The 21,134-nt window shown below is 37.7% G+C and overlaps 2 protein-coding genes across 3 annotated transcripts in view; both read right to left on the bottom strand.

Annotated features, from left to right (window-relative positions):
• Positions 1 to 21,134, bottom strand: part of LOC101899996 (muscle calcium channel subunit alpha-1) — a 1,479,766-nt gene that overhangs the window by 1,006,762 nt on the left and 451,870 nt on the right. The gene's annotated exons all lie outside the window — the stretch shown is intronic.
• LOC109614036 (uncharacterized) lies at positions 12,244 to 14,123 on the bottom strand. Its single transcript, XM_020039253.2, has one exon. It carries the CDS (start codon positions 14,063 to 14,065, stop codon positions 13,046 to 13,048), a length of 1,020 nt encoding a protein of 339 aa, XP_019894812.2. The 5' UTR covers positions 14,066 to 14,123; the 3' UTR covers positions 12,244 to 13,045.

Here is a 21,134-nt window from a genome sequence, read left to right as displayed (position 1 = left end):
TCTAATACAAGTTACGAAAGCTTATATATTATTATTTTTATCTAAATGCTAAATGTTCTTCAGATACATCAAAAACAAAATACGACTTTGCAAAAGTAAATGAACAGCTGATTGTTCAAGTGTACATTGAACTCAGTCTAAATGGAAAGAATTTGGAAGAATTGGAATAATTTGGAATTATATGCTTCACATTGAGCAATCAGTTCTGATTGAGTCTTTCTGCAATGGTACAACACCAAGATTGAGCTGTAATTTCAACTAAAATTGAGTAGCGTATTCTCATTGGATATGCCACCCGAAGCAGAGAGTATAAGCATAGTGTTAAGTCCGCACTATAGGTGTTTAGCTCAGAGGGGCTCCGCCGATGGGAGTAAAACGCCGAATGCGTCGAGCAGTGGACCGTAGGGGGGAAATATAAAAAGAAATAAAACACAAGGGTTTTCCTTAATATAATATGGATCTATTTATTCTTAGTTTGGTTAGTGGTAACGATATTACCTTTGGCAACTATATGCCTATCTATGCACAACGATATGTGCTGCAAACGATATTGCGGGTGTTGTCTGACCGAATGACAGCGAAATACTACTTGATGTCTAAAGGAGGCGGCAAAACAAGTGACAAATAATTACTCGTTAAAACGTCAAAGGCGCTAGCACAAGGTTGCAATAAACCGTAGCGCGTACATTTTAACGAATAATTAAGGACCAAACCAGGGGTCAATAAAAAGCAATATTCAATACAATTCTAAATTAAACATGCCGACCCCCTTGAAACATCAAAGCATGTTTCAACACAATTAAACTTAATCTAATTTAGTTCCAATAATAGGTACGGGATGCATAGTGCAGTGTGAGCTTTTTGTTCGAACAAAATGTAGGGAATGGAAACGCAGATAAATCAGCAGTAACAGATTCGGGATCCAACTCCGCTACAACGATAACATGAAGCCGCAGATGAATCTGCAGTAACAGATTCGGACTTCAATCAAGCTACTTTATTACACGAAATATAATACTTTGAAGCCGCAGATGAACCTGCAGTTACAGATTCGGACTTCAGTCGAGCTACATTTTTTCCCGAAAGGATATTCGCTAGGCCGATTTCATGCGGAGGTCGTTTTACAACATTGTTTACAGATTTTAATTTCGCTTTATGATTTCCATCTGATAAATTGGTTTTTATGAATTTAATCAGGTTCCTCTTCGACATTTTGTTAAGCGATTTCAAACAAACAAATTTAAATTTTGAATTTTCGACTCCAACCGATGTGGAGGATGTACATATTGAGGGACGAAAAACTGGGGCTGCAGCTGACAACAACGATTTTGACGAGCTTGCCTGAGCTTTTGGAGTCAAAACCGGAATCGAACTATTCGGTTTTAATGACTCGCGATGTAATAACGTGTGATGACGTTCACCACATTTCGAACAACTATTTTTACTAGTACAATTTACTAGTTTATGTCCCTTTACCATACAATTTATACAATGTTCGTGGCGCTTGACGAATGCAAATCTATCTGCGGGGAATAATTCCTTAAATTTTGAGCAAAAATGAAGTCGATGGCATTTCTCTCGACAAAGAGAACATGATTTTGCAATAAAAGGGGGAGACGAACATTTGGAATGGGAATTCCTAGCAGTATTTAACGAATCTGAACTAGGCGAAGGAATCGATTTCTCTTGATAACTTTTCAAACACACAAGCGTGTTTATCCTTTCTGAAAGGAAGGTGTCTAAATCTTTCCACGAAGAGAGAGCCGCTTTGTTTTTAATACCTTGTTCCCATAGCATTGTCGTTTCTTCCGGCAAGCGTTGCAGGCAAAGAAAGACAAGTATCGGATCCCATTGATCTGTGGGAACGTTATAGATCGACATAGAAAAAATGCAACCATTTATTCCTCGTCGGATCTCCTTAAGACCCGCTGCAGTTTCTTTTCGAAGAATTGGAAGACTATACAACGACTTTAGTTGATGATGAACCAATAATCGAATATTGTTGTATTCATCATTTAATGCTTTCCATGCGAAAGCGAAACCAAGGTTAGTTAGAGGAAACTGCGAAACGATTTCCCGAGCTTCTCCAGCAGTTTTATTAAGCAAATAGAACATGCGTTCGACATCACTCAACCTGGTATTATTTATATATACGGCACTAAACAAATCCCGAAAGGAAGGCCAAGAAGAAAAATCTCCCTCAAAAATATCAATATCAATAGGGGGCAATGCCATATTGTGAACGATATCACAACCAGAAGAAATATTTGCGGTCACATTTTCCTGCGATTCAGGAGCCAAAAATAATTGAGCCGATTGCTCTTGATTTTTATCCGCAATTTTATTTGAATTTCTTGTTATGCACCGACATTTGATAATTTTTCTATTAATTGTTGCCATTGTACTTGAATAAATGTTAATGGAGTCGTTATATTTACTCTCTGCCAAATGCAGAGATTCCTTAGTGACATTTTGTGAATTCTCTAAGTTTCGTAACGATTTATGGACCGATTGCCATAATTTTTCTAGCTTGCTCTTCCTTTCCTCTAATATACTAATATCTAAATCGTCACCTTTTATTGCACCGATTTGTGCACCAAATTCTATCAGAGCGTCTGAGTCTCTTATGAAATTTTGTAGAGGAGCGAAGGCCATAATTATCGCAAAAAAACACTGAACTAATTTGGGGAAAATACAAAAATAAATAAAATAACTATTTTATTTTTATTTATTTAATTTGCCAGAATTACCGTCTATAGGTTGTATTAATTTTTAAATTTCCAAAACAACAACAAAAAATAAAATTAACTATATTATTTTATTTTAGTTTAAACTTTCCAATGTCCTATAACAAACAATGTAACAAACAAAAGTGACCGACCCACGTAGTGTAGCTACTCAACCTAAACGGACACGACAGAAAGAGGAATCAACAAAAATATTCTTCCTTCGTTTGTTATGTTCGTTCACTGATCTAACAAAGCACAAACAACAAGTGCTGATCAGAGAACGACTACACAGCAAGCAAACAGCGGTGGGGGTTTAAACAGTGTTGTTGTTGTTTGCGATTTGAAATGTGACTGTTGTTACAAGAGAAAAGAATAAATGTAACAACAACAATTTGCAATATTACAGCGGACAGACCAAACAAAAAGAATAATATTGCGGTCTTTGCTTTAGGTAGTAAAGCACACCAAACTAATAACTAACAACGACGACGTGTGTGTTGGTATCAACGAAACGAGATGTTTAATGTTTTGTTGTTATACATGAACCAAAATAAAAAGAATATTAGCAAACGATTTTTGCAATAATTTTCTTTTGGAGTTTTGTTTTGATTATGATGCTGCCGAATGCAAGCATCCAAAATAGAAGCCGACGATTGGCGGGCAACAAAACAAGAGGCAAAGAGGTGACGTTGTAAAACGACCTTTGTACCTAAACAAAACCGAATGTTTTGTTATTGTCGCGGCAATTTAAAAACGCGAGCTCACTTAAAAACACTGCACTATACGTACCTTGTAATGCAGGAGTAATGGACTGTATCTTTTGGGTTCCAAATGCGTTCAAGAGGGCTGGAATATCCGGTTCGATTGGACCAATGTTTAGCTCAGAGGGGCTCCGCCGATGGGAGTAAAACGCCGAATGCGTCGAGCAGTGGACCGTAGGGGGGAAATATAAAAAGAAATAAAACACAAGGGTTTTCCTTAATATAATATGGATCTATTTATTCTTAGTTTGGTTAGTGGTAACGATATTACCTTTGGCAACTATATGCCTATCTATGCACAACGATATGTGCTGCAAACGATATTGCGGGTGTTGTCTGACCGAATGACAGCGAAATACTACTTGATGTCTAAAGGAGGCGGCAAAACAAGTGACAAATAATTACTCGTTAAAACGTCAAAGGCGCTAGCACAAGGTTGCAATAAACCGTAGCGCGTACATTTTAACGAATAATTAAGGACCAAACCAGGGGTCAATAAAAAGCAATATTCAATACAATTCTAAATTAAACAATAGGGACTCGGGGAACAAGTGCCGGCGAAGCTCTCCCAATAGAGCCAGTACGTCCAATACGTACGTGTGACCGTCAAAGGTTGGGTGATTGCGAGGAAATATAAATAAAAGAAAACACAGGGCTTTAATAAAAGGTTTGGCCAATTGCCGTGTATTTATTGGTGGTAAACGATATTACCTTTTAATGAGTACAACGATATGTACTTAGCTTACAATATAAGCGCGGTTATTTGCTTGCGATTCAAGCGGCGATCCAACTCGAAGGTATTTGTTTATCTGTGTTGACATTTAGATGCCTAAAAGGTTGGCGGCTTGTCAATTTAATGTCAAATGCCCGTTGAAATCTGTCTATCCTACTACAACAAGGATGTAGTAATTAGGAGTAGACAGATTTTAACGGCTATTTCATTTCAAATTAAGGGCAGAGTGTTTAATCATTTTAAACAGCGATTCTAACTTAAACACATAGGTTGCAATAGAATGTATGTGGCTGAGAAGAGAACAATAAGTTGAGTTTTAATTTCTGCATATACGAGAGAAGCGCATTCTCAGTGGACATGCGCATTCGAATAATAGAAAAGAAGTGAATAATGCTGAAACTGAGTTAACAGAATTATGCAAGCTCTGATCACCACATACATACACAATAGTAGCATATACTCACTCAGATCAAAGACGACGCAGATAGTTAAGCTGAACAAGTTAAAAAGCAGTAAGTTCGGCTGGGCCGAACTTTGAATACTCTCCACGATTTGGAACAAATTCAAATACTGCTGACTTCAGTGATAGGATTACATCACGTACGGTTGAAATTGCTGTGTGGATATCATGTGCCCCTCAAGGGCACCATCTGCATACATGTTATTCTTCAAAATATGACTACCTAATGGATATGAATCTTGGACGTCAGTGGCTAGTTGGATCATCGTACGTATCGCAAGATACGATGCGCAGTTGACACAAAAGGTTACAGTCTTTAATTCGTAGTATTTATTGTTTTAGTTGTATTTTGGCAGAAAAGGATTCTCTGAAAGCGGATGTGAGAAGAAGACACAAGGATTTGGTGACACATTTTCTCTATATTGCCCCTTAAAACAAAGCGAAAAAACGTCACTTAAGGATAAGAATAGTCAAGTCGTTCTGTAAGGCTGCATCAGTATATAAAACGTCATTAAGACATGTACAATTCGATGTAGCGTAAAAAGCATTGAAAACCACACAGACTTTTGTGATAGAGTTGTCTGGCTTTACAACAGCATGATGTGGCAAATGGTAGTTGTCTGGTAATTCTGAGACAGTAGGAGATACTACTGGAATCATATGTCCTAATTTGACATATTCTTCAATATTGAGATCGTATTCTCTTTTCAATTCTGGTTTTTTAATCAGACGACTACAATGTCGAATAAATTGGGCCATTGCACCTTTTCTAGCATAGGAACCCAGGATAAAACGACATTCTTTTTGGACAGCAGCATGAGTGACATCGGTTGAAGAATTAGTAGACTGCTTGGAGGAATTTGGAGAAGTTTGGGACGAAAATGTCCCATTTGGGATTTCTAATACAAGTTACGAAAACTTATATATTATTATTTTTATCTAAATGCTAAATGTTCTTCAGATACATCAAAAACAAAATACGACATTGCAAAAGTAAATGAACAGCTGATCCTTCAAGTGTACATTGAACTCAGTCTAAATGGAAAGAATTTGGAAGAATTGGAATAATTTGGAATTATATGCTTTACATTGAGCAATCAGTTCTTATTAAGTCTGTCTGCAATAGTACAACACCACGATTGAGCTGTAATCTCAACTAAAATTGAGTAGCGTATTCTCATTGGATATGCGCAACCAAAGCAGAGAGTATAAGCATAGGTTGCAATAGAATGTATGTGGCTGAGAAGAGAACAATAAGTTGAGTTTTAATTTCTACACATACGAGAGAAGCGCATTCTCAGTGGACATGCGCATTCGAATAATAGAAAAGAAGTGAATGATGCTGAAACTGAGTTAACAAAATTATGCAAGCTCTGATCACCACATACATACACAATAGTAGCATATACTCACTCAGATCAAAGACGACGCAGATAGTTAAGCTGAACAAGTTAAAAAGCAGTAAGCTGGGCCGAACTTTGAATACTCTCCACCATTTGGAACAAATTCTGTTAAAATTTTAAAAATACCGAATATTACCGCCATATTGGGGTCTATAATACGTGGACCTACATAGGCATTCCTTGTCATAAGCCATTACCATATGTAAATTCGAAACTTGAAAAAAACGGTGAACTTAAAAATAGGGTTTATAGGGAGGTACCGGTTTATCGGAGATGTACGAAGACCTGGATCAGCATAGACAATTTTACGACAACTCAAACAATTTCGGTGGGTATTGTACGTAAAATCGTCAACATTCCGAATAAAGGGAGGTACTGATGTATGGGGCCTATACGAAGACCTGGACCTGTATAGAAAATTTTCTGAACTCTAAATATGTAATTTGAAACAGTTCTGGTGAATAATGACACTTAAATCATGAAAATACCGAATATCGAGAGGTACCGTTATATGGAGGCTATACGAAGACGTTATCCTGCACAGACAATTTTCCGTCATAGGCTGTAGTATCCATTACGAACTTCAAATACCAAATTTGAAACAATTCCGGTTAATAATGTCGCTGAAATCATCAAAACATCGAATATAAAGAAAGGTACCGTTGTAGGGGGCTATATGAAAATGTAGACCCACATGGCCCATTCACGAACTTAACCTGCCTACTGGAAATATAAACATGTGTGCAAAACTCTAGCCTTCTTTATCAATTCGTTCGAAAGATAGCGTGATTACAACAGACAGACGGACATCGCTAAATCGACTTAGAATTTTACGCTGATCAAGAATATATGTACTTTGTTGGGTCTGACATGAGTATTTCGAGGAGTTACAAACGGAATGACGAAGTTAATATACCCTCCATAGTATGGTGGAGGGTATTAAAATAACGTAATAACGTGTATAAGTACCATATATGAAACGATATAAGTACACCATAATCCTTAGAGCTTTTGGGTATAAAGAAAAATCCATTAAGTAGTCGAGGAAATTTTCGAAATATGTAAAATGAGTCTTTATCGACATTTTCTCTAATTCAGTTGGTAGGATATCAGGATTAGAGTAATGTGTCCATATAGTGCCGGAATCTGTTAGTTCCGTTATGTGGTGTCATTCTGATGGATCGATAACTTAATGATTTTTGGAACTCGGTTAGCCACAAAAGTGTTCGAATGACATGGTGGTTTCACTAACAATGAAATTACAATGTTGGAATTTGTCCAACAATATAAATAGTGAAGATGAATGTCGAATTGAGGCACTAAGTTGTCAATTATCTCATCAAAGTGAGTGGCTGTTCATAATTCCATTCTAGGAATAGATAGGGATTTAATCGGCGCTGCTTTCGTTTTTGAAGCCAACAAGTGGGTGTAAAGAATGAAGTGGAGAAAGAATTTGAATGTATATATCTCTTGTGCATCCGAAAATCGGTGGAATTCTATTTCATGGTCCGGAACAAAGTTAAACCACCGTGGAACAAGAATCTCATTGATGTAAGAAAGGGAAGATTGAAATGCTTTCCATAAATCAATTGATTTTGGTGATACCCCCATCCCAACCCACTTTATCTAGCCATATTTCTTGGATTATTATCTTGGCTAAAACAATGACTGGTAAAATTCTGCCAGCAGGATCAAATAATCTTGATATTTGGGAGAGAACCTCTCATCATTACGGAGATTATCTGATGGGACCGAGAGGAGTTGTTTTGAATTGAAGGTCCATTTCCGAATGTTTAACACTGCTGACTTCAGTCATAGGATTAAATCACGTACGGTTGAAATTGCTGTGTGGATATCATGTGCACCTCAAGGGCACCATCTGCATACATGTTATTCTTCAAAACATGACTACCTAATGGATATGAATCTTGGACGTCAGTGGCTAGTTGGATCATCGTACGTATCGCAAGATACGATGCGCAGTTGACACAAAAGGTTACAGTCTTTAACTCGTAGTCTTTATTGTTTTAGTTGTATTTTGGCGGAAAAGGATTCTTTAAAAGCGGGTGTGAGAAGAAGGCACAACGATTTGGTGACACATTTTCTCTATATTGCCCCTTAAAACAAAGCGAAAAAACCTCACTTAAGGATAAGAATGGTCAAGTCGTTCTGTAAGTCTGGATCAGAATATAAAACGTCATTAAGACATGTACCATTCGATGTAGCGTAAAAAGCATTGAAAACCACACAGACTTTTGTGATAGAGCTATCTGGCTTTACAACAGCATGATGTGGCAAATGGTAGTTGTCTGGTAATTCTGAGACAGTAGGAGATACTACTGGAATCATATGTCCTAATTTGACATATTCTTCAATATTGAGATCGTATTCTCTTTTCAATTCTGGTTTTTTAATCAGACGACTACAATGTCTAATAAATTGGGCCATTGCACCTTTTCTAGACTGACCCAAGGTTAGTGAATCGGAATATTCTTCTTTAAACGGAAGCAAAACCTTTTATCTTCCATTTTCATCTCCAGTTGTCGTTCTCTGATAATTTTCATCACAGTGTCTATCTGTTTTGGACATTACACGCTGTTGTGGAATAGTCTCCATCTCCCAAAATTTCAGAAAACTTTTCTCTAAAGAAATTTCGCAGAAGTACGATAAACATGTAAAAAAGGATTTTGGAGCCTTGGTTGGAATGGGACCAGTGAGGATCCATCCAAATACGGTCTCCTGGGTGAATAAGGATCCGCAAATCGCTCGCCGGTAACCAGATAACATGACAAAGGGAAGTAAGTCTGCACCCAATAGGATATCAATCTTGAAGCTTCGGTAAAAGTGCGGATCATCTAAGTCTAGTTTTGGTAACGAGGAGAGAATATCAGACCCTATTGTGCTGTAGGGAAGGTTATTGGAAAAATGAGGCACGATAAGGCTAAAACATCAATCTTGAAAGCTTTATCCGCATAGGAACCCAGGATAAAACGACATTCTTTTTGGACAGCAGCATGAGTGGGATTGCAATAGTACAACACCACGATTGAGCTGTAATCTCAACTAAAATTGAGTAGCGTATTCTCATTGGATATGCGCAACCAAAGCAGAGAGTATAAGCATAGGTTGCAATAGAATGTATGGGGCTGAGAAGAGAACAATAAGTTGAGTTTTAATTTCTACACATACGAGAGAAGCGCATTCTCAGTGGACATGCGCATTCGAATAATAGAAAAGAAGTGAATGATGCTGAAACTGAGTTAACAAAATTATGCAAGCTCTGATCACCACATACATACACAATAGTAGCATATACTCACTCAGATCAAAGACGACGCAGATAGTTAAGCTGAACAAGTTAAAAAGCAGTAAGCTGGGCCGAACTTTGAATACTCTCCACCATTTGGAACAAATTCTGTTAAAATTTTAAAAATACCGAATATTACCGCCATATTGGGGTCTATACGACGTGGACCTACATAGGCATTCCTTGTCATAAGCCATTACCATATGTAAATTCGAAACTTGAAAAAAACGGTGAACTTAAAATCATCAAAATAGGGTTTATAGGGAGGTACCGGTTTATCGGAGATGTACGAAGACCTGGATCAGCATAGACAATTTTACGACAACTCAAACAATTTCGGTGGGTATTGTACGTAAAATCGTCAACATTCCGAATAAAGGGAGGTACTGATGTATGGGGCCTATACGAAGACCTGGACCTGTATAGAAAATTTTCTGAACTCTAAATATGTAATTTGAAACAGTTCTGGTGAATAATGACACTTAAATCATGAAAATACCGAATATCGAGAGGTACCGTTATATGGAGGCTATACGAAGACGTTATCCTGCACAGACAATTTTCCGTCATAGGCTGTAGTATCCATTACGAACTTCAAATACCAAATTTGAAACAATTCCGGTTAATAATGTCGCTAAAATCATCAAAACATCGAATATAAGGAAGGTACCGTTGTAGGGGGCTATATGAAAATGTAGACCTACATGGCCCATTCACGAACTTAACCTGCCTACTGGAAATATAAACATGTGTGCAAAACTCTAGCCTTCTATATCAATTCGTTCGAAAGATAGCGTGATTACAACAGACAGACGGACATCGCTAAATCGACTTAGAATTTTACGCTGATCAAGAATATATGTACTTTGTTGGGTCTGACATGAGTATTTCGAGGAGTTACAAACGGAATGACGAAGTTAATATACCCTCCATAGTATGGTGGAGGGTATTAAAATAACGTAATAACGTGTATAAGTACCATATATGATTGAAATGCTTTCCATAAATCAATTGATTTTGGTGATACCCCCATCCCAACCCACTTTATCTAGCCATATTTCTTGGATTATTATCTTGGCTAAAACAATGACTGGAAAAATTCTGCCAGCAGGATCAAATAATCTTGATATTTGGGAGAGAACCTCTCATCATTAAGGAGATTATCTGACGGGATCGAGAGGTGTTGTTTTGAATTGAAGGTCCATTTCCGAATGTTGAATACTGCTGACTTCAGTGATAGGATTAAATCACGTACGGTTGAAATTGCTGTGTGGATATCATGTGCCCCTCGAGGGCACCATCTGCATACATGTTATTCTTCAAAACATGACTACCTAATGGATATGAATCTTGGACGTCAGTGGCTAGTTGGATCATCGTACGTATCGCAAGATACGATGCGCAGTTGACACAAAAGGTTACAGTCTTTAACTCGTAGTCTTTGTTGTTTTAGTTGTATTTTGGCGGAAAAGGATTCTTTAAAAGCGGGTGTGAGAAGAAGGCACAACGATTTGGTGACACATTTTCTCTATATTGCCCCTTAAAACAAAGCGAAAAAACCTCACTTAAGGATAAGAATGGTCAAGTCGTTCTGTAAGTCTGGATCAGAATATAAAACGTCATTAAGACATGTACCATTCGATGTAGCGTAAAAAGCATTGAAAACCACACAGACTTTTGTGATAGAGTTATCTGGCTTTACAACAGCATGATGTGGCAAATGGTAGTTGTCTGGTAATTCTGAGACAGTAGGAGATACTACTGGAATCATATGTCCTAATTTGACATATTCTTCAATATTGAGATCGTATTCTCTTTTCAATTCTGGTTTTTTAATCAGACGACTACAATGTTTGCTTTGGACATTACACGCTGTTGTGGAATAGTGTGGTGGAGACTATTCCACCTCCCAAAATTTCAGAAAACTTTTCTCTAAAGAAATTTCGCGGAAGTACGATACACATGTAAAAAAGGATTTTGAAGCCTTGGTTGGAATTGGACCAGTGAGGATCCATCCAAATACGGTCTCCTGGGTGAATAAGGATCCGCAAATCGCTCGCCGGCAACCAGATAACATGACAAAGGGAAGTAAGTCTGCACCCAATAGGATATCAATCTTGAAGCTTCGGTAAAAGTGCGGATCATCCAAGTCTAGATTTGGTAACGAGGAGAGAATATCAGACCCTATTGTGCTGTAGGGAAGGTTATTGGAAAAATGAGGCACGATAAGGCTGAAACATCAATCTCGAAAGCTTTATCCGCATAGGAACCCAGGATAAAACGATATTCTTTTTGGTCAGCAGCATGAGTGACATCGGTTGAAGAATTACTAGACTGCTTGGAGGAATTTGGAGAAGCTTGGAACGAAAATGTCCCATTTGGGATTTCTAATACAAGTTACGAAAGCTTATATATTATTATTTTTATCTAAATGCTAAATGTTCTTCAGATACATCAAAAACAAAATACGACTTTGCAAAAGTAAATGAACAGCTGATTGTTCAAGTGTACATTGAACTCAGTCTAAATGGAAAGAATTTGGAAGAATTGGAATAATTTGGAATTATATGCTTCACATTGAGCAATCAGTTCTGATTGAGTCTTTCTGCAATGGTACAACACCAAGATTGAGCTGTAATTTCAACTAAAATTGAGTAGCGTATTCTCATTGGATATGCCACCCGAAGCAGAGAGTATAAGCATAGTGTTAAGTCCGCACTATAGGGACTCGGGGAACAAGTGCCGGCGAAGCTCTCCCAATAGAGCCAGTACGTCCAATACGTACCTGTGACCGTCAAAGGTTGGGTGATTGCGAGGAAATATAAATAAAAGAAAACACAGGGCTTTAATAAAAGGTTTGGCCAATTGCCGTGTATTTATTGGTGGTAAACGATATTACCTTTTAATGAGTACAACGATATGTACTTAGCTTACAATATAAGCGCGGTTATTTGCTTGCGATTCAAGCGGCGATCCAACTCGAAGGTATTTGTTTATCTGTGTTGACATTTAGATGCCTAAAAGGTTGGCGGCTTGTCAATTTAATGTCAAATGCCCGTTGAAATCTGTCTATCCTACTACAACAAGGATGTAGTAATTAGGAGTAGACAGATTTTAACGGCTATGTCATATCAAATTAAGGGCAGAGTGTTTAACCATTTTAAACAGCGATTCTACCTTAAACATTTGCCGCCTCCCTTGAAACAACTATATGTTTCAACGAATAAAGATTAAAATAATTATTACAATTTGTGGTATCATAAAGTAGTGAGCAAAACCTTTTACATGTTTTCAACTTTTTTCAATTTTTTTTTTAATTCATTATTTTTTCAAATAAATATGCTTACAATCTAAGCATTCGGGGTCATTAGCGATCTCAGGCCATTAGGGACCAATTACACATTCGGGACTATTAAAGACCCCAGGCCATTAGGGACCTTTTTAAACATTCGGGGTCACTAGAGGCCCCAGGCCATTATGGGCCTTTACCACATTCGAGATCGTTAAGGACCCCAGGCCATTAGGGACCTTGAAACATTTGGAGCCATACGAGGCTCCGGGCCATTAGGGACCCCGCGAAGTGAGCTAAGTAAATGTGTCTGAAGCGGCCGTCATTCAACGAAAAATCCGTACGATATACGAGCGTGAACAGTTATGTGATAGGACCTGTAATAATCCAGCCGAAATGAGTATTCTGAGCGAGCAGCGCACCGGACGAAAACCGAAAACTACGATTTTTGACCAATTTAGGGTACAAATCTGCTCCTATCAAAATATCTACTGGTCGAGAATCACCGAACTGAGGATCAGCCAAAACTATATTGGACAAATCTGACCTCAGGTCCGAAGTGACTGAAATTGTTGGGAGATTTCTCGATATAGAATCTACAACCAACGCTGATGTTTCTAAAATAGGCGATCTATCACAACGACTACGAAGCTTTATGTTACACACCTTTCGACAGGTAGCTGCGACAGTACTATTTACCGCAGAAACTACCGAATTAGTAGACTTTACCGACAGATTTAAGTTTTTCTGAAGTCGTTCCGAAATGAATGACGATTCAGATGCCGGATCTATCAACGCCCTGGCAGGAAAAGGAGCACCATGATGAACTATATTCACCATAGCTGTTCCCAATAGAACTGTCTTATTCTGCGTTACGTAAAACGATTGGCGAACTACATTACCGACCGATGCGACTGAATCAATCGTATTTGAAGCGGGCGTACGATTACTATTAACAATTACGTTTCTTGGTCGAAAGGAGGGGGCAGACGACGACAAATTCGAATTTCTAGGAGTCACAATCTGACTCGGACTACTCACAATAGAGCGATCTCTGTGCAATAGAGTGTGATGTCTCTGACTGCACTTTCGACAAAAACGACTGCTACAATTTTTGACTTCGTGCCCCTTACGAAGGCAATTTACACATAAACGATGCCTTTTTACCAATTTAAATCTTTCCACCGGTGTACCATTTACGAATCGAGGACAAGCATACAATATATGTTGTTGCTCTGAACAAAGAATGCAACAAGAATTAGGAGACACACGAGGGGAGGAATTATGATTTTTCTGACCGGGAGACGCGGGGGAGGAGGAAACAACAATATCAGAGGATACTTCGTTGCGATTCAATTTGAGCGAAGCATCAGTATTCCTCATTTCATGCAAACACAGAAGAGTTCGAATTCTCTCTGTCAAGAATGCATCTAACTCTTTCCAAGATGAAAGAGATGATTTGGTTTTCACATTTTGCTCCCATAAAGCGTGAGTGATTTCAGGCAATTTTTGCAAACAAATAAAAACCACAATCGGATCCCAATTATCCGTTGGTACATCAAAAATTGCCATTGCCGAAAGACAACTATTAACCCCGCGTTGAATAGACTTAAGTCCCGAACTAGTTTCCTGCTCCAATACAGGAAGAGCGAACAATGATTTTAAATGGCTGTGCACAAGCAACCGTGGATTATTGTAAGTGGAATTCAGGGCATTCCACGCTAGTTCGAAACTCCGATGAGTCAAAGGAAACTTCGAGACGATTTCTCGAGCCTCACCACTAGTCTTATTAACAAGATGACATAGACGTTCGATGTCTGTTAATCGAGTGTTATTAATAAAAACCGCACTAAACAAATCTCTGAAAGTGGGCCAAGTCAAAATACTTCCATCGAAGACCTCAATATTACAAGGGGGTATCGCCAAATTGTGAAAGTTATCTACATTTAGAGGATCAACAACAAAGCTTGTGCCTATTCTAGGATTCCCAATATCCAAAATTGCGGAGTTAGATGCCTGTGTTCCCACATCCCGAGAAGAGTGAGACGACGAGCTAATGTTTTTAACGGAAGCATCAGAAGACAGCTTTTCTACAAGAATAGTATCTGGAGGCTCTGTTAAGGAATCTACTGAACTGTTGCGAGATGAGTTCAGGGACACTTTTGATTCACTCTGAAATTTAGACAACAATCGTTTAATCGCCGATGCGCAAATCATATATTCTTTGGACGAAACCTCGAATTTGCTGTATAGAGAATCAAGATCTTCAGGAGTTTCTAGATGGGAGAGACAATTATTGAATGTTTCCTCAACCAATTTCCACAATTTTCCAATTTCTTCACTCCTGACCTGAAGATCATAAATATCAAGCTCTTCTTTCTTCATTGCACCGAAATGTGCAGTGAACCTCACCAAAGAGTTAGAAGCTCTTAGAAACTTTTCAAAAGGAGTGAAGGCCATTTCAAAAAAGGAGGAATTTAGCAAAAAAATTGCCGACAAAATGAAAAGGCAGTACGAAAACAAAAGAGAATCGAATCGTAAACAACGAATACAAAACCAAAGTAACGATTTTATGAAACAAATTGCGATATTCAACGAAAAGAGCTACCAATTGCAGCGTATTAGGATAAAGAGGTCACTATAGAAAAGTTAAAAATGTTTAAAATTAACAATTTGCAACGAAACTTTTATTGCAAATGACACGATAAAAATCAAATATAGCAATATATAAAAAACAAGCTACCGATTGTAGCGTATAATATTTTTTAAACACAACTGGATACTCAAAAACCCTACCAGATTAAAAATTTGCAACAATATGCAAAGAAATCTCCTTTGTTTTAAGCCAAATGGTCACTAACAAATAAACGACTAAGTTCTGGTTGTTAAGGACGAATAGCTTATTAAAAAATCTACCGATTGTAGCGTACAATAATTCACGACAGTAAATTTTCACTCAGAAATTAAAACACTTTTTATAATCAGCCAATTTATTTATTTTGCAACTATATGCAAAAGAAGCGCCCTACACAACTAAAATGTCCAATTGACCGATTGTAGGGTGCACAACAATTCAAAATGTCCAAAGATATTTTCAAAATGCTCCCCTACACTGATTTTATATATTTACAATAAAATATATAATTACTGGTATCGGTACTAATTTACCGACCAAACACTGTGTAATAATATAGTGGCGGGAGACTGTGCAATAAAAACGGACACGACACAAAAGAGAATTGCCCAAACGAAATATTTATGTGCGTATGCGTATGTATGCTTGTCGCATGCAATTGACTGATTGACCGACTAGACGGAACGACAAAGCGACGATGCTGGAGTATGTAACAATACGTACGTGTGTGTAACAAACAAATATACAGCCGCCAATAGGCTGTAAAACGTACGTATGTCACTCACGTAAATATGAATATATTTTTGTATATTTCTAATGCCGCAAAAATGAAAACAGTAAGAAGAAGTGAACTGGTAATGTTGAGGGATGCAGTTTAAAAATCTAACAACAAACTATCGATGTCAACAATATTGACTGCGAGGTTTGAGAATAATAAGAACCAAACACAAAAACCGAAAATATTAATTTTGTTTTGATTTTATTATTCCCGTATGTCTGTTCGAAAATGGACTTTGACCGATCGCGAAAAATGGAATATGCAAAGTGTTGTTATGACGGCCACAAACAAACGAAACACTTGTTATTGTTTTGCTCACTATACGTACCGATATAGGTTGATGCAAATAAATGATGTTGTGGACTGTAATTTCAGCAACCATACGAGTTTACCAATATGAAGGGCAGCGATCCTTCGGATCCGGCTCGAAGGACCAATGTTAAGTCCGCACTATAGGGACTCGGGGAACAAGTGCCGGCGAAGCTCTCCCAATAGAGCCAGTACGTCCAATACGTACGTGTGACCGTCAAAGGTTGGGTGATTGCGAGGAAATATAAATAAAAGAAAACACAGGGCTTTAATAAAAGGTTTGGCCAATTGCCGTGTATTTATTGGTGGTAAACGATATTACCTTTTAATGAGTACAACGATATGTACTTAGCTTACAATATAAGCGTGGTTATTTGCTTGCGATTCAAGCGGCGATCCAACTCGAAGGTATTTGTTTATCTGTGTTGACATTTAGATGCCTAAAAGGTTGGCGGCTTGTCAATTTGATGTCAAATGCCCGTTGAAATCTGTCTATCCTACTACAACAAGGATGTAGTAATTAGGAGTAGACAGATTTTAACGGCTATTTCATTTCAAATTAAGGGCAGAGTGTTTAACCATTTTAAACAGCGATTCTAACTTAAACACATAGGTTGCAATAGAATGTATGTGGCTGAGAAGAGAACAATAAGTTGAGTTTTAATTTCTGCATATACGAGAGAAGCGCATTCTCAGTGGACATGCGCATTCGAATAATAGAAAAGAAGTGAATGATGCTGAAACTGAGTTAACAGAATTATGCAAGCTCTGATCACCACATACATACACAATAGTAGCATATACTCACTCAGATCAAAGTCGACGCAGATAGTTAAGCTGAACAAGTTAAAAAGCAGTAAGTTCGGCTGGGCCGAACTTTGAATACTCTCCACGATTTGGAACAAACTCAAATACTGCTGACTTCAGTGATAGGATTAAATCGCGTACGGTTGAAATTGCTGTGTGGATATCATGTGCCCCTCAAGGGCACCATCTGCATACATGTTATTCTTCAAAACATGACTACCTAATGGATATGAATCATGGACGTCAGTGGCTAGTTGGATCATCGTACGTATCGCAAGATACGATGCGCAGTTGACACAAAAGGTTACAGTCTTTAATTCGTAGTCTTTATTGTTTTAGTTGTATTTTGGCAGAAAAGGATTCTTTGAAAGCGGATGTGAGAAGAAGACACAAGGATTTGGTGACACATTTTCTCTATATTGCCCCTTAAAACAAAGCGAAAAAACGTCACTTAAGGATAAGAATAGTCAAGTCGTTCTGTAAGGCTGCATCAGTATATAAAACGTCATTAAGACATGTACCATTCGATGTAGCGTAAAAAGCATTGAAAACCACACAGACTTTTGTGATAGAGTTATCTGGCTTTACAACAGCATGATGTGGCAAATGGTAGTTGTCTGGTAATTCTGAGACAGTAGGAGATACTACTGGAATCATATGTCCTAATTTGACATATTCTTCAATATTGAGATCGTATTCTCTTTTCAATTCTGGTTTTTTAATCAGACGACTACAATGTCGAATAAATTGGGCCATTGCACCTTTTCTAGACTGACCCAAGGTTAGTGAATCGGAATATTCTTCTTTAAACGGAAGCAAAACCTTTTATCTTCCATTTTCATCTCCAGTTGTCGTTCTCTGATAATTTTCATCACAGTGTCTATCTGTTTTGGACATTACACGCTGTTGTGGAATAGTCTCCATCTCCCAAAATTTCAGAAAACTTTTCTTTAAAGAAATTTCGCAGAAGTACGATACACATGTAAAAAAGGATTTTGGAGCCTTGGTTGGAATGGGACCAGTGAGGATCCATCCAAATACGGTCTCCTGGGTGAATAAGGATCCGCAAATCGCTCGCCGGCAACCAGATAACATGACAAAGGGAAGTAAGTCTGCACCCAATAGGATATCAATCTTGAAGCTTCGGTAAAAGTGCGGATCATCTAAGTCTAGTTTTGGTAACGAGGAGAGAATATCAGACCCTATTGTGCTGTCGGGAAGGTTATTGAAAAAATGAGGCACGATAAGGCTGAAACATCAATCTCGAAAGCTTTATCCGCATAGGAACCCAGGATAAAACGACATTCTTTTTGGACAGCAGCATGACTGACATCGATTGAAGAATTAGTAGACTGCTTGGAGGAATTTGGAGAAGCTTGGAACGAAAATGTTCCATTTGGGATTTCTAATACAAGTTACGAAAGCTTATATATTATTATTTTTATCTAAATGCTAAATGTTCTTCAGATACATCAAAAACAAAATACGACTTTGCAAAAGTAAATGAACAGCTGATCGTTCAAGTGTACATTGAACTCAGTCTAAATGGAAAGAATTTGGAAGAATTGGAATAATTTGGAATTATATGCTTCACATTGAGCAATCAGTTCTGATTGAGTCTTTCTGCAATAGTACAACACCAAGATTGAGCTGTAATCTCAACTAAAATTGAGTAGCGTATTCTCATTGGATATGCGCACCCGAAGCAGAGAGTATAAGCATAGGTTGCAATAGAGTGTATGTGGCTGAGAAGAGAACAATAAGTTGAGTTTTAATTTCTACATATACGAGAGAAGCGCATTCTCAGTGGACATGCGCATTCGAATAATGGATTTCTGGTTTCATAACTTGTGCAATCATATATACAAATTAATAGTGCTTATGTTAGATGCTGGGTAAAGTCTCCATTGGTATAATGCAATACCTACGGAAAATCTAAATATATTCAATAAAAGACCGCTGTAGATATGTTAAAGAAATTGCAAAACTCATCGCTTACATTTGTGAATAGTTCGAAGTTTGTTGTAACCCCCCAACTGTTGTTCAAAATTAGTTTTTCCTACCTAAAATTTGATAACTTAAATTTAGAATAACATTTTAAGTTTTTTTTTCAATTTCTATTACATAAAAATTGTTCCAGCTATTGTTGCGCAATTTAGTTTGAAATAAAAAGCTCGGTCCCCTTGGGCAATATTGGGCGAAAAATATCAATTCATTCTCTGCAACAATCTGACCACCATATATTATTATTCAACAAATACAGAAATAGTTGTTTTTGGTCAAACAAAATTATTTTCAGGAAACAATAATTTCAGCATTTTACCTGATGCATATATAAGGTAGGTCAGTCCTATTTTTCTAGTAACTACCCTACAATAGTTTAACATTTCACATATCTCATATAAAGGAGGAGTCCAAGCCTAAAAACTTATTGTTCAGGCAAGCGGTTGAATTGCCTGGGAAAGCTGTGGATGTAATCAATTTGTCCTCCGGACCCCAAACAAAATCCAAGACCAGATTTTATCTGTGGTAACTGGCAGAAACGATTAACAGTATTGGAACTCAAATCCAGTGTAATGTAACAAAAGCTTTTAACATGATTATCTTAGGATTATCTTAATTACGATCTTCCTGGATTTGGCTACCAACTTTAGAAGTCGAATTGGAATTGAATTCAAGTTGAAATTCGACTCCCAATATGGCTAGAAAAAACATAAAAAATGATCATAACTCCGATAACGAATAAATAGTACACTAACAGTGGTGATAGTTATGTTTAATATACAATTACAATGGTTTACGTTTTGACGTAAACGTGCCGCCCGATGGCAAGGGGGCGATAAATTCATTTCATTAATATAATGAATTCATTACTAAATACGTGCGACTTAGATACAACAGATTATATGATAATGCAATATGTTTTTAAAATGTTTTCAATTGGCATATTACTTTTTAAATAGTTATCGTGTATTCTGAATTAAAGTGGAATGTAGATATACAGGAGAGAGAGAGAGAGTCTAATTATTACACGCTTTTAACTTGATTGTCCAATTATTTGTATTAATTGGAAAATGTTCCATAGAGCACTAGTCCGGAAAGTGTATTTTGAGCAGTAGGCAGCTCATGGCGAATAAAGATACCATAAACAATTATTTTCGAATATATGTCAAAACCAAAGACAATATCAACAGAATATGCCTTATAGAATTTGTTATCTTCAGGACAAAGTTTTTGAAAATGAGTGTTGAAGACTCATTCGCAATATTGCTTCAAGGTGGGGGAGCATATAACTTCGTCTTCTAGCTCGATCGTAGACAACCTCAACTTATCTACGAACCAATAAACACCTTGCTCCGTTAATTTTGACGACTGCTGTAGGAAGAAGAGGAGTGGCATTCTGCCTAAGATGTGCCGACAAGGAGCTAATGCTGGCTGTTTATCTTGTCCTCGGTATAGAATCTTAACAGATGGCGACGTCAAGAGGGGTAGCTAATGTAATGGGCTTTTTCGATGAGGATGATTTCGGCTTTTGTAACCTTGGGTATTGATGTAACAAGGAGTGGTACTTTTTGTGACAATATCCGCATCCGCTGCTGGTAAAACATGTGCCTTGTGAATGGGTATGCGACTGGCATGTCATTCAGTACCCATATTTCTTGACCTCATCTAACCTTTCGGCGAAGTTCATGGCACGGAATTTCTAGCACGATTTTAGAGGACGCTTTTTCGGGACAACCTGCACGTATATTGCGAGTGACGTGAAGATGAATGACCTTTCATATGGATGACTGCGAAATTGCTGGTTCTAAGGGAGTCTCTGACAAACGTAGTTCCGTTGCCAGAGAGTAAATGGAAGTACAGCCACGACAGGAAACAAAACGGCTAAAAGCGGCTAGAAAATTGGATCTAGATAAGTCGGA

This window comes from Musca domestica, unplaced genomic scaffold, assembly GCF_030504385.1.
Source record: "Musca domestica strain aabys unplaced genomic scaffold, Musca_domestica.polishedcontigs.V.1.1 30, whole genome shotgun sequence".
In the NCBI taxonomy this organism is placed as follows: domain Eukaryota; kingdom Metazoa; phylum Arthropoda; class Insecta; order Diptera; family Muscidae; genus Musca; species Musca domestica.
The sequence above is the reverse complement of the archived record's forward strand: the minus strand, read 5'-3'. Positions and strand labels throughout refer to the sequence as shown.